Source organism: Amphiura filiformis, chromosome 16, assembly GCF_039555335.1.
Source record: "Amphiura filiformis chromosome 16, Afil_fr2py, whole genome shotgun sequence".
Taxonomy (NCBI): domain Eukaryota; kingdom Metazoa; phylum Echinodermata; class Ophiuroidea; order Amphilepidida; family Amphiuridae; genus Amphiura; species Amphiura filiformis.
The window spans coordinates 10,251,420-10,265,193 of NC_092643.1; the positions used below are offsets into that span (position 1 = coordinate 10,251,420).

General features: G+C 37.9%; 1 protein-coding gene across 1 annotated transcript in view; it reads left to right on the forward strand.

Annotated features, from left to right (window-relative positions):
* LOC140135529 (splicing factor, suppressor of white-apricot homolog) overlaps positions 1-11,312 on the forward strand; it is a 41,497-nt gene extending 30,185 nt beyond the window's left edge. The window contains exons 6-14 of the mRNA XM_072157066.1: positions 2,036-2,178; positions 3,085-3,334; positions 5,163-5,574; positions 6,166-6,428; positions 7,127-7,492; positions 8,699-8,869; positions 9,345-9,590; positions 10,678-10,782; positions 11,283-11,312. Coding sequence (XP_072013167.1) covers positions 2,036-2,178; positions 3,085-3,334; positions 5,163-5,574; positions 6,166-6,428; positions 7,127-7,492; positions 8,699-8,869; positions 9,345-9,590; positions 10,678-10,688 — 1,862 coding nt within the window. The 3' untranslated portion in view covers positions 10,689-10,782; positions 11,283-11,312. The remainder of the gene's footprint in view (positions 1-2,035; positions 2,179-3,084; positions 3,335-5,162; positions 5,575-6,165; positions 6,429-7,126; positions 7,493-8,698; positions 8,870-9,344; positions 9,591-10,677; positions 10,783-11,282) is intronic.
* Positions 11,313-13,774: the final 2,462 nt, after the last annotated feature.

Here is a 13,774-nt window from a genome sequence, read left to right on the forward strand (position 1 = left end):
TGGGCTTATCTTGAAACAATGTATACCATTCATTTGCAGACAGACACTGAATCTTTCCATATCATTTCCTCACAATTGGACCACTTTATTTGGAGTTAATTGGTGGAAATGGTGTGTTTAACTCATTAGTGAATAAGTCAACACTTTGTACTTTGTAGGCCAAGGCCACCTGCACAAATCACTGAATGTAATTATGATGATCAAATACAATAGGTATTGGTAGGACCAGGTAGCAAAATCTATATGTATATACACTTAGATATTGCATTTACCATTTAATTTTGCATGTGAGGGATATATCTCCTCCTTGAATAATGTGGATGTTGTACGCCCTTTGTTTAAGGGGGTACTACACCCCTGGCCAATTTTGTGCCTATTTTTTGCATTTTTCTCAAAAATTATAGCGCATAGGTGACAAATAAGATATGTATATTATAGGGGCAAGGACTATACTGCACTGAAAATTCAGCAACTCAAGGCAAGTAGTTATTGATTTATTGATCAAATATTGGTTTTCCCTTATTTTTGACTGTAACTCCAGTGTAGCATTTGTAGTCCTTGCCCCTATAATATACATATCTTATGTCACCAAAGAACTATAATTTTTGATTAAATTGCAAAAATAGGCACAAAATTGGGCAGGGGTGTAGTACCCCCTTAAAATTGTGTAAATGAAATTAGCAGCCTACTACGTGTACATCAGCACCTGCTCATAATCAAATACAGTCAAAGTGGAAATTTTCGTGCTACATTTATCATTTTTCACACTTTTTGCGTGCCCAGCTGCTACCGCTAAAATAGCAATCTGTGAATTATACTCCTTTTGTGTACAGGTCAATGTAAGGACATGTATAATTGCAAATTTAAAAACAAAATTGGCATGTCGCAAAAAAATTTATTGCGGGAAAATGTTAACTTTTAGTACAGAATGCATTTTGGCAACTTGTTTGGACATCTGTGAGAACCAGTAATAAGAGTTCCCTCGTGTCTAAAAAAAGGACACTCTGCAAAATCATATCAAACTGTTAACAAAATACACAGCTATCCAGTGTAAAAATGCATGGAATATGCCCTTTTGTGAAATCTGCATGAGACACAAATTGCTTTGTGATCAAACAGGGACAGCAATTTTGCAGACCAGTGATTGTCTCCCAGGTCTGTCTGTGGATGTGATTGCATTTGAGTTGACCAGAGGTATAACTGGTAGCATTTCAAATGCTGGTTTGACAGCCACTGCTGATTGATTTGTTGTCCAAAACATTTGGCATTGATAGACTGAGTGACTAGTAGACAACAAACATATCTGAGCTATTAATACATGTATAAGCACAGGGAAAATGTGTGATTTTTGAGAGCAAAAGGCGCAATTTGCGTTTTTTTCTTCCAAAATGTGTGAATTTTCTCCACAAAAAGTTTGTATTTGTAAATTTTTACTTATTTTTCTTGCATTTTTTTGCGACGGTCTATTTTCTATATTTTTTTAAACATCGATTGTGTTGCAGATCATTATGGATTCTTAGTTGAAAATGGTTATTTTGGGAAATTCTTAAAATTTGCGGTTGGATCTATAATATACAATTATACCTAAAATGTGCAAATTTCTGCGCTTTTTGCGCTTCGCGCATTTTCCCTGTCCTCATTAATATTATAGACTGGGTAGCATGCACATGTTATAACTGCAGGTGTAGCATTCGTGAAAATAGTATACAGGTATTTGCACCTTACAAATTTTGATTTTAAAGTGGACTTTCTTATGATACATGCACAGACTTTTGTAATGTTTATACACTCATTTGGGTCCCATGAGTTGTAATTCAGTATGGGATAATTTAAGTCCTGTCTTTTGCAAGATAGTGCAGAAGTTGATAAAATAGCCAACATCACTATCCAAACCAAAAGCCATGCAGCATCTGATGCTGATTCTATGTTGAATGACTTGACCGACACCATTATAGCTTCAATAATCTCCTTGACTGTTGATCCATTTTGATTAATATAGATCTTATTTTTTTTCATTTCCTATTGGTAATTACAGATCGAAGGAGAAGAAGAAGTAGAAGCAATAGCGGTAGTAGCCATCATAGCGATGATGAAGATGATAATGAAAATAGCGGCTACTTACATCCAAGTCTACTGGGGAAACCCAAGGCGGTACCTATTCCTGCTACTGAAGCCAAGGTAAATTATGCCAAAAAAAAAAAAGGGTCGTCTTAAAGCTTGCGCGCTCATTTGTAAAATCCCACGATTTGACAAAAAACAAATGCGAATTTTTTTATTTCAAAAAAAAAAAAAATTTTTAGTTTAGTCGGAATAAAAAAAAAAAAAAAAATCGCATTTCGCATTTGTTTTTAAATTTCCTGTGAGCTTTGAGACAAACCTTTTTTTTTTTTGCCTTATAAGAAGGCATTAATAATGGCATGCAGCCGAGAAGATATCTTACACTTCCCATAATGCATTTCTCAGATTTTAATTTTCTGTACTGATTTGCTATTTAGTGCAGCATGGGTCGATAGTGATGAAATGTATCTCAGTGATCTAGATCTTATCAAAATATGGTTCATTTTTGATTATCGACCCATGTTTAACCAGTCTATTCTCAAAATGAAAACCAAGGGAACGTGTACAAAGCAGACTTGTAGTTCACGTACCCGTACTCGTACCTGTACCCGTACTCGAGTCCCAATTCCAGTACCCGTACTGGTACCCATGGCTTCGGAGTACCCATACTCATGCCCTATTTTGAATTCAGACCCGTACCCATACTCAGGGACTGGGACCTGTACCCATACTCAGGGACTGGGACCTGTACCCGTATAATGGCCTGGGACCTGTACTCATGGTCCGGGACCCGGACCTGTACTCATGACCTGGGACCCGTATCCGTACTCATGGTCCGGGACCCGTACCATACTCAAGGCGGATCCCCAATACTACAAGTCTGGTACAAAGTAAGAGACACTGTTAATATAGTATTTTGTAGAAGTCAGTCAGACATTTCATTGATGACAAGTTGTTATGATTATAATGTCACCAGTACTAATCATGTATATTCCGTATGCCCATTTCTTTGATATCAATCTGCAGGTTCCAGCCAGTGAAGGTCCACTATCAGCTGCCCCAACAGACACCAGTACTGATCCAATGTATTCCACAGCTCCAACACCCACAACAAGTACTGGTTATCCCATGGACCCACGCCTACAGACCCTGCTGCAGTACATGGACCCTGCGGCATTAGTGGCTGCTGGGTATTTAGACCCTAATACAGGAATGGTCAACCCATATTTGTTATCTCAGCTTCAACCACCTCCGCCACCGCCCCCGGATGGAGCAGGTAGGTTTTCAACTGGTACATTACTTAATATTAGTTGTTGTATCATATCTTTCTCAGCTCACTCTCATCTAGTTCTTAATATATTGGCAATCTGTCAATTCCAGGGCTTGAAGCGGCCCTTTATTTACTATATTTTTGAATTCCGCATAAAGAAAGGCCGATTTATCTGGTGCCGATCGAAGAAAAGGAATAGCAGAAAATGGCGAAAAATTACGTACTTTTACAAGGCAAAAAGCAACTTTTCTAGGCATTGTTGACATGGTGCCTTCGCGAAAGAAAGTTTCCTACTATAAAGACCTAACTTTTGAGATGGTTTGTATGTTTAAAGGTGCAAAATTAACAATAATGCGCCCGGTTATACCGCCACGTTCAGCAAGTCATCATCACGACACTTGTAAACAAACCATGCTCGAATTTGATTGACAGATGACATCAGACGCGATAAATATCTCTGTCTTTCATTATAGTTTATTAGTACTGTATATTATTCATAGTCATCCTACCAGTGCAAAATGATGTACACATCATGCAAAAATGAAAGTATCTTTGGGACTTTTTCCTCTTAACAATAGTTACTGGTCTCTGATATCCACTGTATTTGACTTCAGCTGTCCTATATTTGTCCTAATTTGCATACAAAATGTCCAATTGTTGCTCTTATATTTTTTACAAGGGCTGGCTTGAAGCCCTGCAATTCCTTTGTTTCCTCAAGAAAAAAAAACCAAATGAAACAGTGAACAAGATGTCTAGACAGGTCATAGAAATCATTTTGCCTTTCTGGGAACGATCAAATAAATCAGAACGAAATTCCAGAAATTTTCTGCAATTTCCTGTTTGTTTAACATTCGTGGTGTTATAATAAGCTTATCTGGTTACAAAAATAGCAAGTAGGAGGCAACGAACTAATTTGCATATTAAACCAAGAAGAAATTACAAATACAGCAAATTTTCGCAATTTATTGCATTTTACAATTTATTTCTATCATTTCTCAAGATTTTTATGCCCTTTTCTATGCTTTGGAAGATATTTGACTGGAATTGTTGAGATTTTGGTAATTTATACTGTGTTGAAAATAAAGTACCGTACTGACGCGAGTATAGTCCCACCTTTGAGTAAAGTCCCACCCCCAAATTTTCGAAAAAATTTCAGAAATTAAATTTTTGAAAGTTATTTATTTTTTCGGCTTTGGAGTGTCCCAGGACCTAGACCTAAATGCTAGGATCATTCATGGTTGACCTAAAAAGATTGCATTTTGAAATCATTAATAGAGTATGACATGAAAACAAATTATCAATTTTCATATTAAAAATACAAAACATCTTGAAATTTTTTTTTTTTTTTTTTTTTTTACCATGAATGACCCTAGCATTTAGGTCTAGGTCCAGGGACACTACAAAACCGAAAAAATAAAAAACTTTAAAAAAGATATTGATATATGTTATAAAGTAAAAATTTTGTCAAGAAAAAAATGTTCACTTTGATTTTAGGGAACAAACCAAAAGATCGATGACGTCCTATAAACGAGTTTCGTTTAGGGGTTAAAAATACTCGATTACGTTTGTACAAAAACATCGGTCTGAAGAATGTGTCATTATTATTATGTCAAAATTTTCAACATTTCATTATTACGTTTCTGGCAGGGAGGGAGGGGGTCGGCTGAGAAACGAAACTAGTTACGTTTATAGGACGTCATCGATCTTTTGGTTTGTTCCCTTACTTAGATGTGTTGATTGGTCACTTAACAGGTAAATGACAAGAGATTGTAGTCTGTGTACAGGCCCCACATATGAAAGTCTAATCATATTAAATATTTTTTCTATTCCACAGAACCTAGTGTACCTGGGCCGCCATACATGCCTTACCTTGACCCCTCTTTTATGGCAGCACCACCTCCACCACCACCTGGCCATTCGCTACCTCCTCATTCCACAACAGTGCCAATAAATACCACAGTGCCACCTCCTACAGCAGGGCCCCCTCCAACAACAGGGCCCCCTCCCACAGTAAGGCTCCCTCCTACAACAGGGCCACCTCCTGTATCACTCCCCCTTAATACCTCAATCCCCCCTCCTGTATCAGTCCCACCTGATACCTCGGTTCCCCCTCCTCTTCTGCTGGACCCCAGTACAAGTTCTATGCCTATAGCAGGATCTGTGTCTGTGACTGGTACCATAGGAGCAGCTCAACATGTGGTACCGCCACCTCACAGTAGTGCATCTCCCCCTGTCTCAGAAAACAAGTAAGTAGTAAAGTACAGTATATAACAATAAATCCAAACCCATAAACAAACAATGTAGATTCTCAAAATCTGTAAACTATACTTTGTTTCACCTCGAGTTGGGTAGTGATATGGGTGTGTATTTTGCTTGGAATATCTGCAGAGCTTTTTTCAGGACAAGTGCAGCGTACAATCACATAAAGGCACCGATTTCACTTCCAAACTCGAGGCGAAACAAATTACCGTTGGATTGTATTTAACATATGCTGAAAGACCATGTTTTGAAAAGTGGTAATAAAAGTGGTTCACTTATGATATGAGAATCACGTAACATTAATAATTGAGCAATACAAAGATGGGACCAAAGAATAAAACCAATCGGACAAACAAGAATACTGAGTTGGCTTCAAAAATAGTATTTTCCGTGTCTATGGAGGGTATGACCATATCAACAGATTATGACATTGAAATTGGGGAATGGGAACATTTGAAGTACCCAAGTCAAAGTGTTCAAACAATTTAGACTGGGATTGTGGTTTGAATAGATCATAGCACAAATGATATGTACAGCATGTATTTCACAATATGATTTTGTTCACATTGTCTCTCCAGTAAAGTGGAAGCACCCAACATCATTCCGCCTCCTCCCGACATCCAACCAATCATTGACAAGCTGGCCAGGTACGTAGCCAAGAACGGCGAGGACTTTGAAGCCAGCGTTCGCTCCAAAGCAGACCAACGATTTGAGTTTCTTCTTCCCTGGCATCCATTCAATGCCTATTATATGCAAAAGAAAAGACTTTACTTGAAGGAGATGGGGAAAGATGTAGGTGATTTGGATGCCAGTGTGGATGCCTTGTCACAAGTCAAGAAAGGTAAGCAATAATGTTGTTTTCACTGAAATCATTGAGTGGCATATGTTAGCTGTTGCATTGGTTTTCTGTATAGAATTATATGTGTTACCCTGCAACTGTTATTCTCCATCGAATTGACGTAATAAATCGGATTAACTACCATAGCAATGGGGTAAACCAATTTTTAAAATACCGCGCTGCACTGGTACGTTCACACGGTACCTCTGCATTGAACCATATCAAGCTGATCACTCGCACCTATAAGATTAGTATATTTGAAAGGAGCGGTATTGTAATCAATCTATGATTGCAGACATACACAGGTGATGAGTACAACCTGCTTGTAGTTCAGCCCGATACATTCAAAAATTGTTTTACTCCATTGCTATGGTAGTTAATCCGATTATTACGTCACTTCAACAGTGAATCCTTGACCCATCATTGCAGAATAAAGTGCTTTCATGTGACACATTTTGACCAATTACAGTATGTGATTTTCAACAATGGGTTGTAGGGTAATAGAATAAATAATGTAGTGCTGTGAAACCACTTGCTTTCAAGATGTGAAAATCTCTCCTATAACTGAAAAAAGAAGCATTCCCCCAAAAAGAGTAAGACCACTATGTGTGACTGAAACTTACTTTGTGGCAATGTCGTGTGTTTATGTGACACATTCAAATCTCTATAAGGATTGTACAATTTTGTTTTGATCATTTCAGGGCCAGTGTCATTCTCCATAAAAGCAAAGAAGCCAGAAGAAAGGGAACTAGAGAGAAAGAGTGCCTTACCTATAGAGAGTAGTGATTCAGAAACGGAGGAAGAAAAAGAAAGAACTAATCCAGCCCCAAGAGGGCAGATGATGATGAAAAGAACGTTTAGAGAAACTTTATCTGCTGATTTTAGAGAGAGAAAAGGGTTTATACCTTTAGAAGGAAGCACGATGGATGCGAAGGACTGGCGCGAGTTGTATCCTGATGATGATGCTCCACCGGCTGATTACGGAGAGAGGCCATTCCCAATGCCACTGCCTGATGATAGGTCACGGAAACCGCCGATTCCTCCTGAGGAACTCGCCTTCAGAAATTGTGAGTAGGGAAACAAATTGTCAGACTATATTATTAAAGTACCATTTTTGAATGAGTTTACAAATGTAATTCTGGAGTAATGTTCCATATTCTACCGATAAATCACTGAACATACATTATTATTATTATTATTATTATTATATATGTTGGCCAATTTTCAAAATGGCAGACCAAATGTAATATTTGGATTTCACACATCTTATGGTAAGCTTACATCACAATTTTTCATCAAAAGTTTACCTGCAGTTGCTCCCTGTTGATAAATTTCATGCCCTGAGTTGTTTATTAGGAACAATGCCGTAAGTGCTTACACCCCTTGTGCAATCAAGGGTTGACATAATATTCATTTTAGACACAAAAGTAAAAGGTATACACTAAGAAATATGTTAGTTGAAAAGTATTATGTGATGCGATCAAGCAAAATGAGTTGTTTGACAAACAAAAAATCAAAATACAGTCTTTAAGTTGTGAGTTACTTTGAGAGCTAAAGCTCCATCACAATTGGACTTTCAGTGCTAGATATATGGTAATTTTAGTGTTGCTCAAAACAACAAAAAAACCCAAAGGAAGTTGAAGTCTATTATTGGCTATATCGCAATATTAGCCAGACGATGGTAGACGACAGTCATTTAATGCGGCAACAGCCGATAGCGTAAACAAAACAGACACAAAAAAAATGCACAAAATATATTTCCCAGTGCACTGTATACATTTTCACATGAAAATAAATAATCTTGGATTCAAAATGAATGTGAAGAAAAAGAAATAATTTAGCCGGGAGTGGGAATCAATCTCGGGACCCTTGGCGTCGCATGCGAACACATCAACCACTACACCACAAAGACATTGATACACGTGGGAGGAAATTTTCTGTATATATCATAACGTATTGTGTGTTATTCATACAAAAAATTTAAAAAAACAGTACTTACAATGAGGTTCACTGTCGAACCTCAATGGATTTAGACTGATAAAATAGTGCTTGATAACATGCATACACTTTTGGAATTATTTGAAAAATTTTCGTGTTTATGTGTAAAACCAATGACGACATCAAAATTCAGTCAATCTTGGCCGCCCCCCCCCTGATATTAGCAACACACAACTCATTTAGCTTGATCACACCACATACACATCACATATTACAGGTGCTCCCAATGTATTTCTTCCACTTACTTGATAATACTTAACCATGATTTATTACAGCCAAACATAAATTACAAGACAGATTAGCTACGGCTGCTAGAAACAAGATAGCTAATGAATCCAAGGAGAGAGTCCTTCAGATGGAGCGAAGGAAAAAAGCCGCCTTATTCCTCAATATGATTAAAGACCGCCCTCAAGCAGCAGTTTCTGCCGATGTACCCATGGGATCTGGTAAGTTAACCATTGTTGTATGTTTACAATATTTATAAAGACCATGGGATTTTATGGCTACTGTAAAATATAAGTGTTTTGAGATGTTTGGAGTTAAGAAAGAAATTGAATAAGGATAGAAATTTCATTGTAAAAAAGAAGAAATGCATACCAATAGTAATTTATTTACTTAGCACTTGATGAAGTGCCCAACATGAGTGTCTCTTTTCTTTAGTTTCTCAAGTGTATCTTCCAGTGTTGTTTGCTAGCCCAAGTTGAGTACCAGGGCATATTCTTTTTAGTGAACGCAAGGGATCGGGAATAGGCTACATAGAATATTACCCCCCTATTTTTTTGGTCTTTTTTGATGAAAAAGAAAATCATTTCTTTTGTGCTGATCGGCCAGCGTCAGTGCCAGCTGAACACGACGGGTGCCGACCAGCGTAGCAAAAACCTTGTTACCTTCCTTAATCATGTCTTCTCAATTATGTTTCAGAATCCCCTACAGAAGTGATAGATCTTGTTGATGACTATGATGAACCTCCTACAAGACGAGAGAAGGGAGATCAGCATCGCAAGAGGTATTCCAGGTCAACGAGTCCCCCCTCGCATCCGAGGCGTTATGCATCCCCAACTAGAGGCTTCAAAGCGGGTAGGAATAGAGATACTGATAATGACGGCAAGTCACGGATAAGGTCACGAACGAGGTCAAGGTCAAGGTCCCGGCACGGTCAAGCAATAGGTAATTAGAGAATAAGCGATAGGAATTTTTATTTTGCCTATCCTCTACCGTGTGATAGAGCGACAGGCAGGTCCAATATTTTGAGTAGTGGATGCGGCGCGCGGTATCCACTACGATAAAAATATTGGACCTGCCTGTCGCCTATCATAGGGAGAGGATAGGCAAAATAAAAATTCCTATCGTTTATTCTCATTCTTAGTCAGTTAAATATTATTTTAATAACTGTAAACTATTTTTTAAAGCAAAAATTTAGTTACCGTCATAAAAACACCCCTTTTCTAAAATGAACGAAACTTGTTTACAACTTCACATCTTTTGTTGCGCGTACTGCTAGCGCGTGCGAGTATTCCGCACTGCGTCTACACATACCACGCGATACATACGCGCACCTCTATGAGCGTGTTACGCTCATGATGACGTGGGTCGTCTACAGCCTGATAGACGACACCCAAAATCATGAGATTGTCGAATCAGATTATGTGTCTACGTAATAGACCACTCCCACTGACTAAGAATAATATTATGAACACTCTCCTTTGTTTTGTCTGCAACAATCTATCAGACAGTATGTCTGTCTCCTTTGAATTATAGTTCTGTGTTTGTTCTTTTATTGTATTTGCTTGTATTTAACATTAATTAATGAGCATGCTGAAGAGGGGGATGATTGCTGCACATGTCGTGGGTGTGGCAAGGACAGTAAGTGTGCAGTGTGTTGAGGGGGGTCGGGAGGCACTTTGGGCCAGGTCAGGGTTACTGGTAGTCAGTTAAGGCATGGGCGGGCAACCAACATGCCTTGTGTCACATCCCCCTGTGATATTCCTCCGGGATCATCATACTAGTGTTCTGTAAATGGCCCAAAAACCTTGAACACACATTCCATGGTGTTTTTTGCCCAAAGTTCTGGTTGTTGCTTTTTGACCATATGGGCCTTGTTGACAATAACCCCTTAGGGGTGGTTTGAGTGGAGGTGCCTGTGTGTTGCCCACCAAGGTACCACTGAAAGGGAGGCACCCCAGTTGTTGGAATATATTGGTTGTGGCAGGGTTATGGTTAATATTAAAGACAAAGTTTGTGTTTTATCTTACAGATCACCTTTAAGAAAGAGAAGATTTCTATCGAGGTCCCCATCACCACAAAGAAGTAATAGTCTTAGTCCAGAATACAGTCCAGAATACGCACAAGAAAGTTACAAGTAAGTGTGTCAGCAAATTATGAGTTCAGTAAAATATGCTTGAAATTGAACTTATCAGCAGGAAGTCTTTTATCCGGCCATGATGGGACCAACCATTGTCCAGATAAGTGAAAAATGCGGATAAGTGAACTACATGTATTCTGCATTGACTGTCCCAATTACTGAAATTGTGACAACAAAAGATTGTTTTAACATGGGGTAATAACACTAATAGATGGCTTTAGAGTGCTTTATGCAACATAGATATGTCATTCTAAGCATTCAGAGCATGGAATAAAGGTGTCAAATCATCTAAAATTTTGTTTTCCTGTTAAGATTTCACAGCCGGATAATAGAGAGATCCATATAAAAGAGGTCTGGAAAAGAGAGGTTAGACTGTATTAGGATATACACCCATGACCTTTTCATTATAAGACTGAACCTTAACCATTTGCGTATTATTTTCATTTTCTTTAAAGTTTGAAAAGCCTAATATCAGCCTGTGTTTGTCATATTTACAGGTCTCATTCCCCCGCTGATGATTACACAGGGTCATACAATGATGAACAACGTGTAAGACTAAACAGGTCAGTAAAATAAATAGAACATTAACATTGATATAACAGGTCACATACCTATGGACTACACATTATTCTACCTCTAATTTGGTAGTGACCTAAGTGTGTATCTCGCTGTATAGTTTACTATAAAACACTTTAATTTTGCAGCACCTTTATTTCGCGAATCCCAAATTGTTGATGTTTTACCAATCTGAATATTTTACTGTTACTTTCAATGCAAAATTTTGACTTTAGCAGGTATTTAATTTCACGAATCCACACCCCTTACGAAATTGCAAAATTAAACCCATGGCGAAATTAAGTGGATTTTACAGTAGTGTGTGGTGCAATGAGTGTGGAAGCCTGAGATGTACTAGTAGTTAATCTGTTCTGAGCTTTAAAAGGTTGGCTTTAGTAGATAGCTATGAGCCTTAATAATTTGATTAGATATTTAGAGAACAACGTAGGCTGAAAGCATGTGCAAAATCCATTTCACACAATCTCTGATATTTTCAGAATTCAAAATCAGCTGCACTCAAATTGTACTCCAGGGATGGAAATATTCAGCTAATTGCAAGATTCTCGAATTAATATTTAATCCCCAAATATTTATGAAAGAATTAAAAAATTATTATATGTGAATGTTCAGGTATGTTGATTGGTTCTTTTTGGACGTGCCCATTTCACTCCTGGTACATGCAGATATCATGGTTCCCAGCCACTTGTGGAAATCAGGGAAAATATTTTCCCGACACGGAAACTTAGAAAATTGGAGAAAATCAGGGAATTATAGTGGCCAAAGAGGGCAATAATTGTTTTTGCCATTTTGGCATACATGTGTCTTGCATACAACATATGACTCTGAAATTGACTTGAAGTGCAGCCAAGGATCATAGCATCGCCATTGGCTGCCTTTAATTTGAACCAAGACCCAAATAAAGCAGTCAGTATTTGTTTTATGCTATGGAACGTAAAGATATTGCTGTAAATTGATAAAAGAATCTATTTTGCAATCTATTGCAATTTGGTAGTGTGTTCCAAAGCACAATTTCTTGGATGTGTGTGGTGCATTCAATTGGCTATGGCAACAAATGTTTACCTATTTTAGCGCCGATTCAAATGGGTGGGTACTATCTTTCGTTTTATGGGCTGTACGTGGACTGAAATTCAGGGCATAGTTAAAACAATGCCTCCACATTAGATGACAGGAATATATGTATGAGGTACATAATAGTTTCTACATAATACATGTAATACATTTGTAGATAATGCATATTGTTGCATGGTATATATTCGAATGAAATAACCTAATTTGCATGATTAGCCTCTAGATATAATCACTAATATGCATGTTATTGGTGTGTTTGTTTGCTTAATTCTAGCTCTCCTCCAGTAGAGATAGATCTTACTGATGACACACCACCTAGTGCAGACTCTGCCCCAACAGTGAGTATTATACACTAGGATCCACAACATGCTCATCTATCAGGGGCACAGTTCTTTAACACCAATACATTTGCACATTCATTGAATGACCTTTGAAAATTTGGGTACAAAAACTCATACTCTGTAATTCGAGGTCAAATTTTGCACTATAGTTGTTTAATTGAGGTTATTGAACTATGCCATTGGGATGAGGCTATTTGTGGTCCATAGTGATAGCAGTACAGAATAGAAATTTCTAACAACAATTTACTGGAGTACAAGGATTACAAATCCTACACACGTGTGCATCAAAACAGACACAGATCAAACTCTTTCATGTGCCCAAGTAACCACATCAAGGTATTCAAAATAATTGATGTACATTACTCTGACATGCTCCGACTGATTTGACGGCGATACCCTTAACATTTGCTTAGTTATGAATTTGTCACTGTTTTCTAGTATCTTCACTACCATTTGTAAATTGATTTTGGAAACAGGTGGTACTATTTCACACCCTGTTGGAATGTTGAATGAGAGGTAGACATCAAATTAAGCTCTATCGCATCATAATTTACACTCAAAATTGGTCTGTTGTGATACAACTTTGAAAATGTGAAGCAAAATGTGCTATTCAACTGAAACATGGGCGAAATGCGCAGTTACCTGACTACCAAACTGGAGGTGAAACGAAACAATGGGCTATTTACAGTTGAAATTCATACACCCCTTAATAATGGAATACATGACCTTACTCTTCCATGCAGGGAGTGTGAATTTCTAATGCAGTTACCTGAATGGGTGACTCCATATGAAATATACACCCCCTGTGTGGGAGATTAAGGTATGTCTTCCATAGGGGGTGTATCTATTTCATCTGGAATTACCCGAATAGCTCAATATAGCAGAATGAGCAGATGATAATAGAAGTGTTTTGTGTTTGCTTCCCTTTATCCAGGATCTCCGTTCCAAAGTCCGAGCAATGTTAGCAGAAACAAGAGGAATGGTGTTTGAACCGACATAGATAA